At 38.1% G+C, this 16,905-nt stretch overlaps 1 protein-coding gene across 1 annotated transcript in view; it reads left to right on the forward strand.

Annotated features, from left to right (window-relative positions):
- Positions 1-16,265, forward strand: part of WDR1 (WD repeat domain 1) — a gene marked incomplete at its 5' end in the record, with an annotated part of 19,723 nt that extends 3,458 nt beyond the window's left edge. The window contains 13 exons of the mRNA XM_008942329.1: positions 849-939; positions 3,810-3,957; positions 5,350-5,530; positions 7,395-7,472; positions 8,188-8,268; positions 8,387-8,620; positions 9,444-9,531; positions 11,237-11,393; positions 12,089-12,176; positions 13,193-13,303; positions 13,680-13,853; positions 14,940-15,084; positions 15,305-16,265. Of these exons, the coding sequence (XP_008940577.1) occupies positions 849-939; positions 3,810-3,957; positions 5,350-5,530; positions 7,395-7,472; positions 8,188-8,268; positions 8,387-8,620; positions 9,444-9,531; positions 11,237-11,393; positions 12,089-12,176; positions 13,193-13,303; positions 13,680-13,853; positions 14,940-15,084; positions 15,305-15,414 (1,686 nt within the window). The remainder of the gene's footprint in view (positions 1-848; positions 940-3,809; positions 3,958-5,349; positions 5,531-7,394; positions 7,473-8,187; positions 8,269-8,386; positions 8,621-9,443; positions 9,532-11,236; positions 11,394-12,088; positions 12,177-13,192; positions 13,304-13,679; positions 13,854-14,939; positions 15,085-15,304) is intronic.
- Between the last annotated feature and the right edge of the window lie 640 nt (positions 16,266-16,905).

The following is a 16,905-nucleotide window of genomic DNA, read 5'->3' on the forward strand; positions in this document are numbered from 1 at the left end:
ACCACTTTGGTTACTGAGTCATCCTGAGTACATGGTGCTGATGAATGGCCATGCAGTGTGAGTGACCGTATGCTTAATTTTCACACTCGGCCTCAGTAGGACTTGGGCTATGTGTTGCAAAGCACAGCTCCTGCTTAGTAATCTGCTTGGGTAACTGCCTTACCTGGGTAAGCCCCATAAAAAGAAAGCCCAATGTTTGACCTATTATTTTGGGAAGTGGTTTTTTACCTTTCAGACGGTATTGGAGAGGAGAAGGTCACAACAGTTCTGGCTGTTAGAAGAGATACTTCAGTTGTGTCAGTTGTTAGAAATTAGTGTGGTGTTTTAGTGGTACTGGACAGCAACGTTCTGCAGTGTGTCCTGCACTTCTCAGTTTTAGATAGCTCAGTTTAAGTTGGAAGGATGGGCATGAGAGGAGGAGTGTGAGGAGAAATTCTGAATTTCATATTTTAATTTCTGGTGAATATAAAGCAGGTTCACATTGGACTGAATTTTACTTCACTTTTAGGGAGTCAGTTTGGCGTTCTTTGACACATGAATGTAATTTTAGCCCACAGTTAATATTCAGGTTAATGAATATTAGACAGGCTATCCTTTTGGTGATATTTCATCAAATCTAGAACATGAGAAATTCAGTGTAGGTAATGATGTTTTGTTCATGCTTCTAAGTGTCACCCCTCAAAAAAATCTGTTCTGCAATTCAGAACCAGCATACTGGAATGGTTTAATGTGAAGCTTCTTTCATGCTTACCTGCTCTCTTTGGTGTTTCTGCTGTTTGTGCTGAACAGAATTTATGCCCTTGAAAACCAGGAAATACAACTTAACTTTTTTTTTTCCTTTAAACTAGAATCCTGCAATTGCTGACATCTACACTGAGCATGCCCATCAGGTTGTTGTTGCTAAGTATGCTCCCAGTGGATTCTACATAGCATCTGGAGGTAAAGCATCAGTGTGCATGCTGCATGAGATGCACTTTCACAGCTCTGTCCATGTATGATGGAAAACTTACTGGTGAAACAGAGTAGTAACACTTCACGTTTACCTACAGAATAAACATAGTGTGATGTGCTTCAGCTGAATTACTATACACGTCTGAGGAAGGAATGATTTCTGCAATTCTCTAACCTCTTCCAAAAGCAATGAGTTAGTGACATGCTTGGTCTTTTAAAAAATTATTATATTAAACCTGGAAAATGAACTTTCATTTGAAGTGTTAAAGAGAACAAATCTTAGTGTAATGAATGATTTGTGTGCATGCAGCAGAATGAGAAGTTATTTGAAATACAAGCCTGTTGGTTGTGTTTGAAAATAAACTTTGATACTTTGGAGGCAGGGGATGGATGCTAGAAGAGGGGCATACTCCTTTCTTTTTCCTCTGCCTTTCTTCCCAACTGAACTTGTAAGAAAAGTCATGCCAAGTCTTACTATTTGTAATCTGAACTAAAACAGCTTTCTCTGATAAGTTAGCAGGGGAAGAGGCCTATTCTCAGTTTCCAGATAATGCATGTGAATGAATAGTTTGAGAATGGGTAACGTAAATTTCTACAGCGTTAATTTTGTGGATTATTAGAGGAAATGACTGCAGTTTTTGATGACTTAAAAAGAACTGCGCAAACACTCTTTAACAGAAGTGTGCTCCAAATAATTGATGATTTTTTTCAGGAGGATTGATACACAGTTGAAGAACATTTGATGAATACAATACTGTAACTTCAATTTCTGATAAATACTTGGAGTTATTCTATGGGTTTTTTAAAAAATCTGCTTCCCATTGTCAATTAGAGACACTTCAGACGAAAGTAATGTGTCCAAATAGAGAGGAGCTACTTTCTAAGTAATATATCTGAAAAGAAAACTTTCTGAATATGAGTTTCTTAGAAGGGGAGTCCAGAATCATACACAGTTCTTAGTAAAATGGGAGTTTCTCTCACAACAGTTTAAAGGGAACTGTGTTTTTTAAGTGTAAGAATATTCTCATTGGCTTCCTGTGTATCAGAAAGCTGTATTAGAATATGTATCCTTTGAGTTCTGAGGAACCTTTAAGAACAGTGATAGCACAGGGGGTTTATGAGTTGGTTTTTTTCCTTGCTTTTTCCTTCCCTCCTTGTATGAAAGGAGCCAAAGCCAAGATTTTCTTGGCTCAGTCTTGTGTGTGAACCATATGTCAAATTGAATACCTTCTTAAAATCCAGTTTGCATTCTTTATTCTACAGACTTCGTGTTCTAGGTTTGTGCTGTACTTAACCCTCAGAAGAACTAGCTATGTTCTTGTAGCTTTGTAGCCTTGTAGATCTTCAAACCTCTGTAAAAGAACAATAATACATGTAGGCTGATCTGTGAAGAAGTTCTTCGTTAATGGTCAGCTGGAGGAAGCTGGAGGAGAATGTTCAGTTGACTTCTTTCAGTTGTCTGTCACACCCAAGTAAATAAGTCTAGGCTGCAGTATTTCCCTTAAAAAGTGTCTTCTGTATGTCATTTATAAATAGTTTTGTGATACTGCTGAGCATGAGTTCTGAAGATAGTATCAGGCTGTTTAAGCTGTTTCTAAGTATAACATGTAAGATTCATTTCTCTATCTATAAATCTGCATTAGCTGTCCAACCTGCATTAATACTTCATGGACTTGATGAGACAGACCTTTGGCAATATGCTTTGTGGCTTTTATGGTAATTTCTCTTACTGCAGCCATAACAGATGTAGTAATGGGAGATAGATAGGATACATATAGCTTTAGCTTTGTTTTATTAATAGATGGAGCAAACAATTATATTTTGAAGTCTGCATGAAAATTCTGCTTCAATAACAAATCTCTATGTAAAATGGAGGATTCTGCATCTATCCTTTCAGCAGAAGTGGAGAAGATGAATCCATGATCAGGTCCCAAAGATACAGGGTTGCTGTATGTTTAAATTGAACTGTGAAGGTGCACCCATAAGCAGTAAACAGAACTGGGGAATTTTCTAGAGATGTGAAAAGTATGTGTTTTACCACGGTGGTTTTTATGAATGGTCCAGTGCACACAGAATTTGCTGTGCGGGCTTCATTAGAGATGTCAAAACCTGCCTAGGTATAGAACAATTTCTCTACAGTGCTGCACCACAGTAATTGCTTTGAACAGAAGCAAGCTTTAGGGCTTTGTAATACTGAGAGGAAATGGTGAGCAAGGAAGCTTTCATTATATTAAGTCTTAAACTTCTATGACCTGTTCTATGTCTGCTGCTTTTGACATTACCACTTTTGAATATTCTGTTGGATTCTTCTGTAGGAATCCAGATAGTACAGGTATCCACCACCAACACTGTGTGTACTTGCTGCTGTGTAGAAAAAGTATGTGATGAACGTGCAGGAATTGAGTTTATGGGTACAAGTTTCTCTGTATATACCTGTCATTTGTATGCAAGGTGGATTTGCTTTGAAGGTACAAAAAAGCTGAGGCTGGTTTGGGTTTTGAGTGATTTTTTTTTTGTGTAGCAACAGACACGTCACACATACTGGCTGATGCCATGAGAGTTCCAACCCTCTCACTGTGCAGTTTCTTTGTGTCTGCAAAAGTTGTCTCCACATGTTGTATTTATTGCTGTATGTCTTGAACCTTAATGTCTGGTTAAAAACATAATTCAGTGAAACAGATGTAGCTCTCAGTGTTCCTAAATCAAGTGATTTGTAGTAACTGTAATGGGGAACGATAATAGATCCTTAATACAAGTGTTCAGTGTAGCTGTGATAATCAGTATCCTGACAGATTACTGAGTCACATGACTGAGTCATGCTGAAACAACAATAGATATATTCTGTTTTATTATGACAGATGTCTCTGGAAAGCTGAGAATCTGGGATACTACACAGAAGGAACACCTACTGAAGTATGAGTATCAGCCGTTTGCAGGAAAAATAAAGGACCTTGCCTGGACTGAAGACAGCAAGAGGATTGCTGTGGTTGGAGAAGGAAGGGAAAAGTGAGTAATTCTTTTGCCTCTGTGTATGTGTACACTGTAAACCTCTAAGCAGGTTCTTTACAGAAAGCTTTTAATTCTTCAAGGGAAGAAAATCATGGCTCGTTCCCTGTTTAGACTTCAAGTTGTGCTGTTCTGCAACAGGATTTTTTATGCAGTATTTGACAGCTGTAAAACTGCTTGGAAAATACAGTCCTGTTAGAATTGCTCAGTTTAAAAACTATGTGGGTCATTTGTTTTCTAGAGGTGGGGTATTACATTCAGTGATAGCTGCTCAGTATGCCTTCTGGTGGATTTCTTTTGTGTTTAGTTCTGATAGAGTAGGAAGGGAGAACCACAAGACAGTTCTTCCTCTTGTTTTACCCCTCCCAAATTCAGAGGACATGATTGAATAAGAGTAAAAAATTAAAAAGTGTATCTATCTGAATTTTCTTTCTCAGCAACACACTCATATTTTTCAGCCTTATTACGGTAATTAAAAGAAAATCACAACCAGTTATCTGACTAAATGAGGTGCCCATTAAAGTCAGGTTTATATCTTTTCATGTTTAAAGGCTAACAGATCTTTAAGGCAGAATCCAGATCAAGTAGTCTTATACTTAAAGGTCTGACAAACGTAGTGTGGTCTTGTTCTCTGACAGCCTGCACCATTTTTTAGTCACCGAGTACTGTGTCCTGATACTTGAGAGAGATCCTTTGTCCTCTGGCCTTCCTTCCACTCTCACCTGCCCCTGGGTAGAAGCTAGGTAAATTTGCTGTCCTACTTCAAAAACTGCCAGTTTCCTGTTACATGGGTGCACTTTCAATCTAGAAATTTTGCTGAAGTGATTCTACAGAACCCCTTTTTAATAGTGATGCTGTAGCATTTTAATGCCACTGTATTGATTATACTTTTTTTTTTAAGGTGATTTAAAGTTAAGAACTGACAGAAACACTGTTATAACTCTTCTTTCTTAATTCTTTAAGTAATAATAGTTGCGAAAGTGATGGTACCCAATCTAGGCTAGATAATCAGATAAATGTCCGATTCCATTGTTATCTTTGCTTTCTCCATTCTGCGTAGTGACTAGGCAGATGGAATAACTTAGTGCTTTCTTTTATAAACTGACAGACTTACTGAAGAATATATTTCAAATCTCTGAGTTGTAGCAGCTGATACATAAAACGTGCTTGTCTGTTCCCTTCAGCAAATATCTCCTATTGAAGATTAGATTCTCTCTCCAGCAAGATCTCAAGCAGACTTCAGGGAACTATGATGGTGCTTGCATGAGATTAACAAGATGACCTAATTTCTTTTCTTTGAATGCACTCAAATCTGCTGTTTCCAGATGCTCAGCAAGTTAATCTACATGGAACTTTTATGAACTGTAGTTATTGTATGCTTTTTTTAACTAGATTCGGAGCAGTGTTCCTGTGGGATAGTGGTTCTTCTGTTGGTGAGATTACTGGGCACAACAAAGTGATCAATAGTGTGGACATTAAGCAAACAAGACCGTATCGCCTGGCAACTGGCAGTGATGACAACTGTGCTGCTTTCTTCGAGGGACCGCCGTTCAAGTTCAAGTTTACAACAAGTGTGAGTTTCAGCTGAGATGTAGCTCTCTCTAAACTGTGCAGCAAGTTGGCTAAAAGCTGTCCAACAAGCTTGCAGTTCTGGTCACAACCAACTGTTACAACAAAAGTTCTTAGCTCCGCCTTTTGGGGCACAGTTGGTGTCAAGGGGCTTTCTTAAGCCTGAGAGATATGTAACTGGACACTTGTCTCAGGCCAAGAAAGTGGAAGTAAATGACTAGTTAAGAAAACTGGAAGCACTTTTTTATTTTTTAAAAAATTTTATTTATTTCCCCCCTTGGCTCTTCATCCTCTTCCTTAACTTAAGAAGTAGGATGTTTCTGTGGCCCTCTTGGTGTCTTCTGAGCTCTACTTCCCAGTGAAGCCATACATAGGATTTCGTAGCACTCTCCAGGGTGCTTGGTTCAAGAAATGTGGTGTGAATGGAATTTTCCAATCCGCTTAAGAGCACTCAAATCAGATCCCAGGGCAGCTTAGAAAGGGTTAGTGCAGATGTTTGAAAGTGTAGCTGATTTCTACAGTAAGGAGTGGGTATGTAACTTCTGTGGACAGTTTTCTCTTTCTACATTCCTTTTCACTTTTTGTTTCTTACTCTACTAGCTAAAATCCCATCTGTAAATGAAACAAAGCTTGGAACTACCACATTTGTGACATTCATTGTTATGTGAGGCCAAAGAAAGCAAAACACTGAAAGCTTCTGCAGCTGTTTCTAAGGGCAGAAGACTTTCATCTCAGCTCAAAAATACGCTGCAGATGTGCTGGATGTTATTGCAGTAGTACACTGAAAATGTTTAGTTCCTATTTTATTTTTAAAAACATGGTAGTAGGCCTCTTATTTTCTTAAGTATGTGCCTTGAGTAGTCTTCATAGGTCGACTTCACTGAGGATTCCATTCCCACTCTAGAAAAGGAATTGTTTTGAGCTCTGCAATCCAATGAAGTGATGTAGTTGCCTAATATATTTCTGAACTTAAGTTGATGCTTGCATTTTGCTAAGCTGATTCTTGTGGAATTCTGAAGTCTGAATTGCTTACCACTGTTGCTTATACCAATATGTGATGCAGTCTTCCTTTCAAAGTGGTATTTGAGTTGATTGTGTGATTCTGGTACAGACTGTTAGATGGTTTAGATTAGAGCTTGAGGTATCTTCAGGAAAAAAATATAGTTAAGGAAAGTAGATTAGAACCTGCCTTTCATAATACTAAAAATAGTCTTCTAAATCTCTTTGCATGGGAGCTTTGGCCTCATTGTGGTGCTTCCCTATTTAACGTGTGCTTTCTGGTTAGCGTGGCTTGAATAGTCTCCTACTTGTAAATAGTCTATTTGGGGAGCATACATCAGTCTCGCCCAGTCACTTCACAAACCTACCACTAATGCAGTCTCCCAGGAATGGAATTCCAGTAAAATACTTTATTCTTCTTGCCTGTACTTTTTTACAATAACAAGGATAAAGTGCTTTTCTGTGTATAAAACTTAATTGTGCAATGAAGCAAGAGGCAAAGTCTGGAGAACGTTGCAGAAGAATTTGGTGACCAGAGGGGAAGAATCCCAGGTTTACATCTAGGCTGCAGTTGAAGGTTTTTTCCTACCTATCCCTGAAACTAGGTACCTGTTCCCCTGGTATTGTGCTAAGTTCTTTAAACTAGTTCAGTACTAATGTCGCAGTTTCTTCACTGGGCTGTTTTTGATCCCTATTATACTCTTCAGATAGGGGTTAGACTTGCTCTGTAGCAATTATCTGTAGCAGACATCTTCTACACAGCTCATTTGTGGCTCACATCTTGGAGAACTTCATTGTTACTGGATTATGTTCTACATAAAAAGGTCTACTTTTATTTCGTTTGCTGATTCTTACCTTGTTCCCTACAGGACCATACACGGTTTGTGAACTGTGTGAGGTTTTCTCCTGATGGGATCAGACTTGCTACAGCTAGTGCAGATGGCCAGGTAAAAAACAAGGAGCTCTTTCGCTAGTGATTTTAGCAATGGAATATTTTTCTTGTGCATTTTGGGAATAGGAATAGTATGGTAGAATCCACATTGCTTCTTTTTTCACACCAAGCAATGTCTGGCTTAAGTTTTTAAGTACTCTCTTATAACGCTGTAACAACTGACATTAGCCAGACTATTGTCATTCAAATTTTTCTCTATTCCATCTCCCTAGGCTAGTACTTTTCTTACAGGTTATTTTGGTGGGAACATTAGAGTTTGGAATAGGTATGTCCTGAGAAGTCTGGCTGAAATATTGAATTCCTAGATAGCAACCCAGCTCCATGTGAACTCCCTGGGGATGAGGGCAAGTTTGACACTGTTACCATGGGTAGCTCCTCCTTAGAAGGCAGATTCTCACGGCTGTGTGAAGAGCTGCTGTCACAGCAGGAGCTGTGTAGCATCTCCCAGAATTTCAAATGTCAGGATCCAATGTACAGAGTGGCTTACTGTGATTATTTACAATTATCTCATTTGTTGCATCATAAATATTAAACGCAGGAATACTTGTGCCTCTTCTTCAAAAATCTACTGTTTGCTAAACTTGCAAGCATACCTTGTAACAAATAAAAAAAAATTATCTGTGTAGTACAAGTAACACTGTTTCAGTTCTTGGTTTTTTTCCCCTGTTCCTGTTTTTTGTTTGAAGTTAATGTCTGTGTGCTCTCTTAAGATTTTTGTCTATGATGGGAAGACTGGAGAGAAAGTGTGTGCTCTTGGTGGAGGCAAAGCTCATGATGGAGGCATTTATGCTGTAAGTATCACTTCATTTGTGCAAATGGTCTGGTTTATTTCATTACCGAGTTTATAGACTGTGAAGTCTTGAAATAATAAATGCATTTACTATCTTGTGGTGACATTTGTTTTTACAGATTAGTTGGAGCCCTGACAGTAGCCAGTTGCTTTCTGCTTCTGGAGATAAAACTGCTAAAATCTGGGACGTTGGTGCTAATTCTATTGTCAATACTTTTAACATGGGATCAAATGTGTTGGATCAGCAGCTGGGTTGCTTGTGGCAGAAAGACCATTTACTGACTATTTCCCTGTCTGGCTATATCAATTATTTGGATAAGAACAACCCAAATAAGCCTTTACGTGTCATAAAGGTAGGTTAAACTTGTTGTTGCACCAGTTTCTGCAATAAAAAACTCAGTGGTTGAAGTTATGTTTCAATAATTCCTATTTCACCTATATGTTTTTGTTAAATTAGCATTGCTGGATGAGCTACATGTGCCTGACTCTTGCAAGCCATATGAACAAGAAGTTAAAATGTTACATGTGTGGTACTGTGCTTTGTGCAAATACACAGACTGATACTGGTTTCATTTGAAATTGACTGCTCTTTCATAGCAGCTTTTAAGTATTTTTGAGATGATAAAAGAAATACAGTATTGATAGAAAACTACCAGTGATGTCTCATTCTACCAGAGCTAGTGTATTGTGAACAAGGTGATTAAGGTTACTGTGCAGTAAAGCTTTAATTTTAGGTTTTAAAGAGTTCACTGATACAGCACTCTCATGAGAACTCACATTTTTATGTGAACTAGAAACAGACGTCCCAGATTCTTGCTATTGCTGCTATAATTCTGGCAGTTTATGTGGGTACATGACCATATTTAGTCCTCTTCCCTGAATCATAAAGTACCTGCAAAGCAAACTCTGTTGATGACAAGGTCATGGAGGTATTTTGGCCCAGCAGGCTGATAAGGATACTCACAGTGCCTCCTGCCTCTCTTCAAGGAATAGTACATAGAAACAGTAATGCTGCAACAGTTAAATGTCTGCACCATTAATTAGTGATTTGTGTTGTGTGACTTTTAATGCTTGTGAATAAAATTAATAACCTAAAGTTCTTCTCAAATAGGTTCGATTTATATGTATGTCATGGTGAAATTTTGTCTGTCAATAATTATTGTGTCCCATTCACAGGGTCATAGTAAATCAATTCAGTGTCTTACAGTGCATAAAAATGGTGGAAAGTCCTATATTTACTCTGGAAGTAATGATGGTCATATTAATATCCTTTGAATGATACTGATACTTGTTCTAGAAAGAGAACTGCGTCTGAGATTTGCTTACTAGGAGGAAGACTGCCAAGTCAAAAACTTATTTTTATTGGACACAAGTGAATATGTCACATCTGAAGAAGCTTAATCTGTTTTACCCTAACTTGCCCACTTTACTGGTTGCCTTTAAACTTGCCTGCTGAATATAACTCAGTTATTAATTTCCAGTTGACACTTCCTTGTGGTAGATAAATAGTTAGTATGGAAAAAAAAGTAAATAGATAAATTAGTGTCTTACAACTCTCCATGTATTCTGTCATATAGGCAAAATATGTATTGCTTTCTTTTGCTATTCCATGCAACAGGTAGATCTTAGGATGTGCTGAAAGTTAACTATCTTGTTTTTCACTTGTTCAGGATGGGAAAGATAAACTCTTGTAGATCTGCATCTGTCCCATTAATACGCGTTGCTCTTCACAGTTCTGATTTTCCCACTTGTTTTAAGGTGTATTTTTTGTTGTTCTGTGACGCATGATTGTGTTTATTTGGCATCTGAAACATCAGGCTTCCTCACTACTGAAGAGAACTTTTGAGGCTATTTCAGTCCTGTTAGCTTCTGGAGCAAAATACTGGGAATGCATCCTGAAGGCTCCTGAAGGGCATGCTAAAGGATAAAGCTGGGACATGTTCAGCTCTAAGGCTGTTAGCCTTTCTTCAATGTTCTGAAGCTTATTAATAAAACTGCAGTCTTTAATGCTGCTTGCCGTAACACACTGAAATGGTGTCATGTTGGCATAAAGCATTATAAATATAGGACTTGTTTCTTTTCAAAGCTGTGGTATAGTGTTAATAGTTCAAACTGATGTCACAGATAACATCAGGGAAAGCCAATGTTACAGGACTTACAATTCTTTAAAACATATTTCCTGTTCTCAGACATAATGCTGATTGTTCCAGTATTTGCTACTGTTTGTGGTAGGTCATTTAGCTCATTACAGAGCATCAGAAGTTCATCTAATAATTTTTTTGAGAGTGTGAGGTTGATTGAACCCTGGTATTGGTTTCTTAGGGAGTTTGAGTCTCCATCCATAGAGGTGCTCAAAAACACAATGGAATCAGAGTAGTTTGGATTGGAAGGAAACTTCAAAGGTCATCTAGTCCAACCCAAACAGGGACATCTTCAACTAGATTAGGTTGCTCAGGGCCCTGTCTAACCTGACCTTAAGTATTGCCAGGGATGGGACATTTACCACCTCCCTGGGCAACCTATGCCAGTGTTAAAAAAAAGAAGAAAGAAAAAAAAAAAAAATTAAAAAAAATCTGCTTTATATTAAGTTTAAATCTACACTTAGTTTAAAATTATTGCCCCCTGTCCTGTCGCAGTAGGTGCTGCGGCAAGGCTGTCCCATCTTTTTCATAGGCCTCCCCTGAGTACTGGAGTGCCTCAATAAGGTCTCCCCAGAGCTTTCTCTTCTCCAGGCTGAACAACCCCTACTCTCAGCCTACTTTTGTAAGAGGTGTTCCCAGCCTTCTGATCATTTTTGTGGCCCTGGAATGGGCACCCTGTTGTAGTTGACACTGATTTGAGCAGCAGGTTGGTCTGATGGTATCAAAAGGTACCTTCTAATATTAGATAGTCTGTTAATTATTTAGCTTTCATTTTGCTTTATCTGACTACATCAGTATCTTGAAATGTTCCTTAATTCTATTATGCACATTATTGGGATTCTGAAACTGGAGAGAACGATGGCTTCTCTGGGAAGGGCCATACAAACCAGGTTTCTAGAATGGCAGTGGATGAAATGGATCAGCTGGTCACCTGCAGTATGGATGACACTGTGCGCTACACCAGCCTGAGCAAGAGGGACTACAGGTTAGTGAAACTGTTGCCTTCTGTTGTTGTGTTGCAGCTCTAATTATTACACAGCAAGAGTTTTGTTGATTTAGATGGTAAAAAAATGTATGCTGCAGTTTATTCAGGGTTTAAGTTACTATGGAAACTGTAGAAGTAATTGCTGTACCAGCCTGGCTTTTTTCTGTGAGAACAGGAAATACATCCCAGACTTTTAAACTTATTTCCTTCCTTCCACAGGTTAGATAGAGATCTGCCTTGTATTGGATGGCTTAGGGGGCTGTGGGATGAGTGTCTGGTTTGTCATCAATATTTCCTGGGTATTTGTGAATCATAAATGTGGTTAAGAGAGATGGAACACAGCTGTTTCTTCATGGAAACCACAACTGAAGCTGAAAGCTTTAGAGGAGCTTATTAAGATCACCTAGTTAGTTTAAAAAAAATATATGCTAATGGATAGTAACATTTGCTTTCACTTTGAAGGTGTACTGCCTGATGAAGACAGTAATGCTTTAAACAGTAAACAGAAGGAAACTTTGTGGATTATTTAAAAATATAAGGGAAAAAAAATGTGTTCTTGATCATTAGTAGGTGATTATTTGGATAGGTAATTTTAAATAATGGTAAGCGTGGGATAATTTTTTTTTTTTTTTTTTTTTTTCCTGCCCCCCTGCTTTGTCTTTCCTGCTTCTCCAACTTGGCATGCCTTCCTCCAGTGGCCAGGATGCTGTAAAAATGGATGTTCAACCAAAATGTTTAGCTGTGGGTCCTGGTGGTTATACTGTAGTTCTATGCATTGGACAAGTAAGTGCTAACTTGTGGATTATCAGCACTATTGCTCTATTAATAATGTCATGTATGGTAACATGATGGTTTCTGACAAAACAATTCAGTGTGGGATCCCCTTCCACATCTGCAGAGTTTCTTAATGAGAGCTGTGAAGAATGTAATGAAGCAGGACACTTGATAGGCCTGTCTTTTTGGATCCTGTACCAATTTGACAGTATAGACTTAAACTTTACATGGTCCCTTGTGTGAATGCATGTGTTGTTTTGTTTTTTTAATCAGTACAGCTTTGTGCTAGAAGCTACACCAATCTGAATCATGCTTTTGTCTGAGTTGTTTGGTGATCTGGGGGGAAGAATGTCTTGCTCCTGCATATATGTTTCTTTTTTGTGCTAATCCAATTAACTAATGCTGTTGTACAACATAGGTAGCTCTAGCTTGCTTGCCAGTAGTATTCAGATCATGCAAAACCAAAGAGATTGCACCAGGGCTATCTTGTATCAAAACATACTTCTAATGATTTATCCCTCCTGTATGGATGCTGTCTTCGTACTTGGGACTTTCAGTGGGGTTGTCCAAACCTGTTTTCCATGTAAGTTGTAATTCTGGTTGTCCATACTGGACAGGAAATTTTTTTTAAAAGCCCTTAAAATTTAACATTGCAGTATTAACTTGATACTATTTTGGTCCTGCCTCCCTGCCTTTAACACTAAACCAGGAAGGGAGTAAGCATTGCTAAAAATACCGTTTGATCCATGTTTTTCATGTTCAAACCAAATGACGTGAAGCTGAAGGCAGTAGTGTGCCTTGCACCACCTAATTTAGAACGCATAAGTACTTCAGTACAGCAGGTTAGTTAGTTGCTGCATCTAGGCATTTCTTTTTTTTAAAGAGAAAACTGGTTCCTTAAGATCAGAATATAGTAAACTTCTGAGCCATCAGAGTGGCTTTGTATTTATGACTAAGCGGCTTAGTCACAGGTTTGTATTATGCATTTTGAAGAAGGGTCTTGGTTTCTGTTTTTCTATTTACAGATTGTCTTGATGAAAGATAAGAAAAAATGTTTTGCAGTTGATGACCTTGGCTATGAGCCAGAAGCTGTAGCCATTCACCCCGGAGGGGGTACAGCAGCAGTGGGAGGAGCGGTAAGGTTGCACTTCCTAAAGCTTTACTTTTCGTACTGGAACTCATAACAGAAGCATTTAACAATAGCAGGTGTGTTATGCTGACAACTAGGAGGTGGCAGTTTGTAACAACAGCAGTGCTGAAACAGGTAAACTGTGTAATTGGTATTCCTGGGCTTTAATTCCCCAGGTTCTCCTACTGTTGTCACCTAATGTCTATTCTTTGTGTTTTTTCTTAATCTTGTATTTGCTGGTTTGAAATTGCCAAATTGTTTTTACCCAGTGTATTCTTGAAGTAGGCAAATTGTAGAAAAATTCCAGAAACTCAGTAGCCCTTCCCCTTCCTACAGTAAAGTGATTTTTGTACCTTCCTCCTTTCTTCACTATTACTTTGCAGGATGGGAAAGTCCATTTGTATTCAATCCAAGGAACCACTCTGAAAAATGATGATAAGTCTTTGGAAGCCAAAGGCCCTGTTACTGACCTGGCATATTCTCACGATGGTGCCTTTCTTGCAGTCTGTGATGCAAACAAGGTTGTCACTGTCTTTAGTGTCACTGATGGCTATGGGGTAAGAACTGTTCTATCAGGAGTTTTGTTTAAAAACAAATTGACTTGCATCTCATTACCGAAACCTGTTGTGGTGCAAAACAGTGTAGCTGATGAGACTTAATTGTTAAATCACTGATGTGTATTTGGTGTCTCTCTGTTTACCTGGTATTTTGTTAGTGTTGCTTTTCACAGCAGCCTGTGTGAAGCCTGCAGATCATAAGGGTAGGTGAGGAAATGTACAGCATAGCTTGGCTACTGGGAAAACACTCAAACCTGTTAATGACAGACATAGTTAAAACAGGGGAGGGGTTGGATTTCCACAGGCTAGCAGCAGTTAAATGCAAAAGATTACCAACTGTGCAGGTTCCTTAGTGGGGTCAGCTAATCACTAGTGTTGTTTTTTTTAAAGGGAAAAAGTCAACAAAATACATGGCATACCTCTTAGAGAATTTGTGTGCATTTTTATAAAATGGACAAGAGCGTAGGCTCACTTTGATAAGAATCATGCAGTACAACAAAATTTAATGAAGTAAATAAACCAAATTTGGCAGTAAAATTCTGCTGGCTGTTGCACACAGTTTGTTGGTAAGGACCAAGCAAAGGGAATCTTCCTTTATCCTTCAATCTAAGAACCAAACAATGGGCAACTTCCACTTCTCAGTTGACCAGTTAGTATATGTATCTGCCTGTAAAGTCAAGAAGCTTTGACTGAAACAACAGTGAAGTAAAAAAAAAAGTAAATACAACTTTTAAGTGAAAATTGAAATAATGTTGGTTTTAGAAACATCTGTGGGGTTACTTTAAAAGCCTCTAAGCAAGAAGTGGCTTGCATGTGCACTTTACAGATCCAGCTTTCATAGAAAAAGCCTTAGCATTTTCTTTTTAAAAAAAAATTGCATTTTATTGGCCTGACAGGTGTTTAAATATGTGGCATAAAATGATGCCACCGTTTGGTTGTTTTAGGGCATCTATTTGCACTTGAGATGTACATTGTCTGGAGTCTTTCAGTAGCTAATTGTGATGCTACACATTAAAAGCCAGTGATTTCCTAAAGTAGTTTAAACTAATAAAATAAAATAACACGATATCCTTGACTTTCAAATAGGAACATAACGTCTTTTATGGACACCATGCAAAAATTGTTTGTATTGCCTGGTCACCAGACAATGAACACTTTGCTTCTGGAGGCATGGACATGATGGTGTATGTTTGGACAGTAAGTGACCCAGAAACCAGAGTCAAGATACCAGGTATGCTTCCCTCAATCTTAATTTTGAAAGTTGGTAATTTAGCCTTATGTTAGCTTCTATCTAGCCACAGTAGCCAGAACTCTTATGATATTTTTTAGTAGATTTTAAAATACGCTTCTAGTATTTAATGCAGTGAAAATCACAATTGGAATATGTGCTAAAGTTACTTTGTCAGCCTGCCTTTCCTAATTCTCTTCTGTTATTTCATGCTGCCATACAGATGCTCACAGACTACATCACGTAAGCGGCTTAGCGTGGTTGGATGAACATACTCTGGTAACAACATCCCATGATGCTTCTGTCAAAGAGTGGTCTATCTCCTACAATTGAAATAAACCCTCTCTTTGGAAGGACCTTGTCAGGGACTAGAACTACTGCAGTGGAACATAGCATTTCTCTTAAAGAATCTGTATTGGCCTCTGGGTCTGCTATCATATCCTCATATCTTTACAGGGTGTTCATATCTGTAATTAAATGTACTTTGAAAGCTTTAGCCAGTAACAGTTTGCACATGAAAAGCACTTAAATTATGTCTGGAGCTTAACCTTTGTGCTGAACATTCCAGAGGCAACAGCCAAGCGAGTTGGTGTGAAGGATTTGGGTGTGAAAGATTCAAACTCAATCAGTTGTTCTTTTCTAACCAAGAAACATGAGACTGTACAGCATGAGAGTAATACTTCTCATTTTTTCTAATTACAGAACATTTCTGTACTAACGGTCCTAGTAAGAGTATTTAGTTGTGATATGAAACCAATCAAGCTGTGTGCAGCTACTGTATATTGCTTTGCTTCTCTGTACTGCACCAAACTGTTGCCTCAGATTTCCTCCTCAAGATAACAAAATGGGGTACATACATAATAAACTTTTTATGTATTTCATGTCAAAGTTTTGTGGTTTATTTTAAGGTGGAAGTGTGGGGTTTTGATGTACATACTGCTGTGGGTATAATGTTTACAAGTAATTGTTGTGGCAACTTCTTGCTTCAGAAACACATTTGTTAATTCCTTGAATTAAGAATGTCTGGTCATTTCAATGTCAGAGAAAAAATCATTCTGTTTCAAAGATTAAAGATATTTTCTGTTTGAAGGAGGAGAAACATGTAATTGTTAAAAAAAAAAAAAATACAGTACTTCTACCACCTTTTTGAAAATACAGGAATTAAACAAAGTGAAGCATTGTTATGACTTGAAGTGATTTTTGAGAAGATGATGTTTGCTGAGTAAGTTTTATGCCTTTGTGTGGAGAACTCTTGCATGGAAGCTTTTACCTAACATGAACAGATCATGATCTTGTAGAGTGCGAGAAGGGAACTAAACACAACACCAAGTGATTTGAAGCTAACAGTCCAAAAAGGGTGGAGGAGGACACTCTGATGCAAAGTAGTAGGAAGATTTGTTACCATCTCTAGTGGCCACAAGAAGTTGTTGCTGTCCAGAAGTTTGGAAGACTAAAAAAAAAACCACAAATTTTCTTTTGTTAATTCTTCACCACCATCACTCCTTCATGCTCTCTTGGGTTTTATTAAGTATTCTTTTCTGTGTGGACTTGTGTGTTGGGTTGTTGTTGGTTTTTTTTTTTTTTTTACTGATCATATTTCTAATGACACTAATTATACAGCAAATAAAATGCTTTTGCTGCTTCTAATGCTCTGGACCATTGCTCAGTTGCTAAAAAAAAATCACCTGTCAAAAGTGACTTGGTGGAACATTTTTAAAAGGAAAAATGTTGACTTCTTTTTAAGGAAAAGCAGAGTATTTTGCATCATGGTTTCTGTGTGCTTGCTGCATCTCTCTGATAGCAATTTTGCATGTCTGTTTGTTA

This window comes from Merops nubicus, unplaced genomic scaffold, assembly GCF_000691845.1.
Source record: "Merops nubicus isolate BGI_N331 unplaced genomic scaffold, ASM69184v1 scaffold17956, whole genome shotgun sequence".
Lineage (NCBI taxonomy): Eukaryota > Metazoa > Chordata > Aves > Coraciiformes > Meropidae > Merops > Merops nubicus.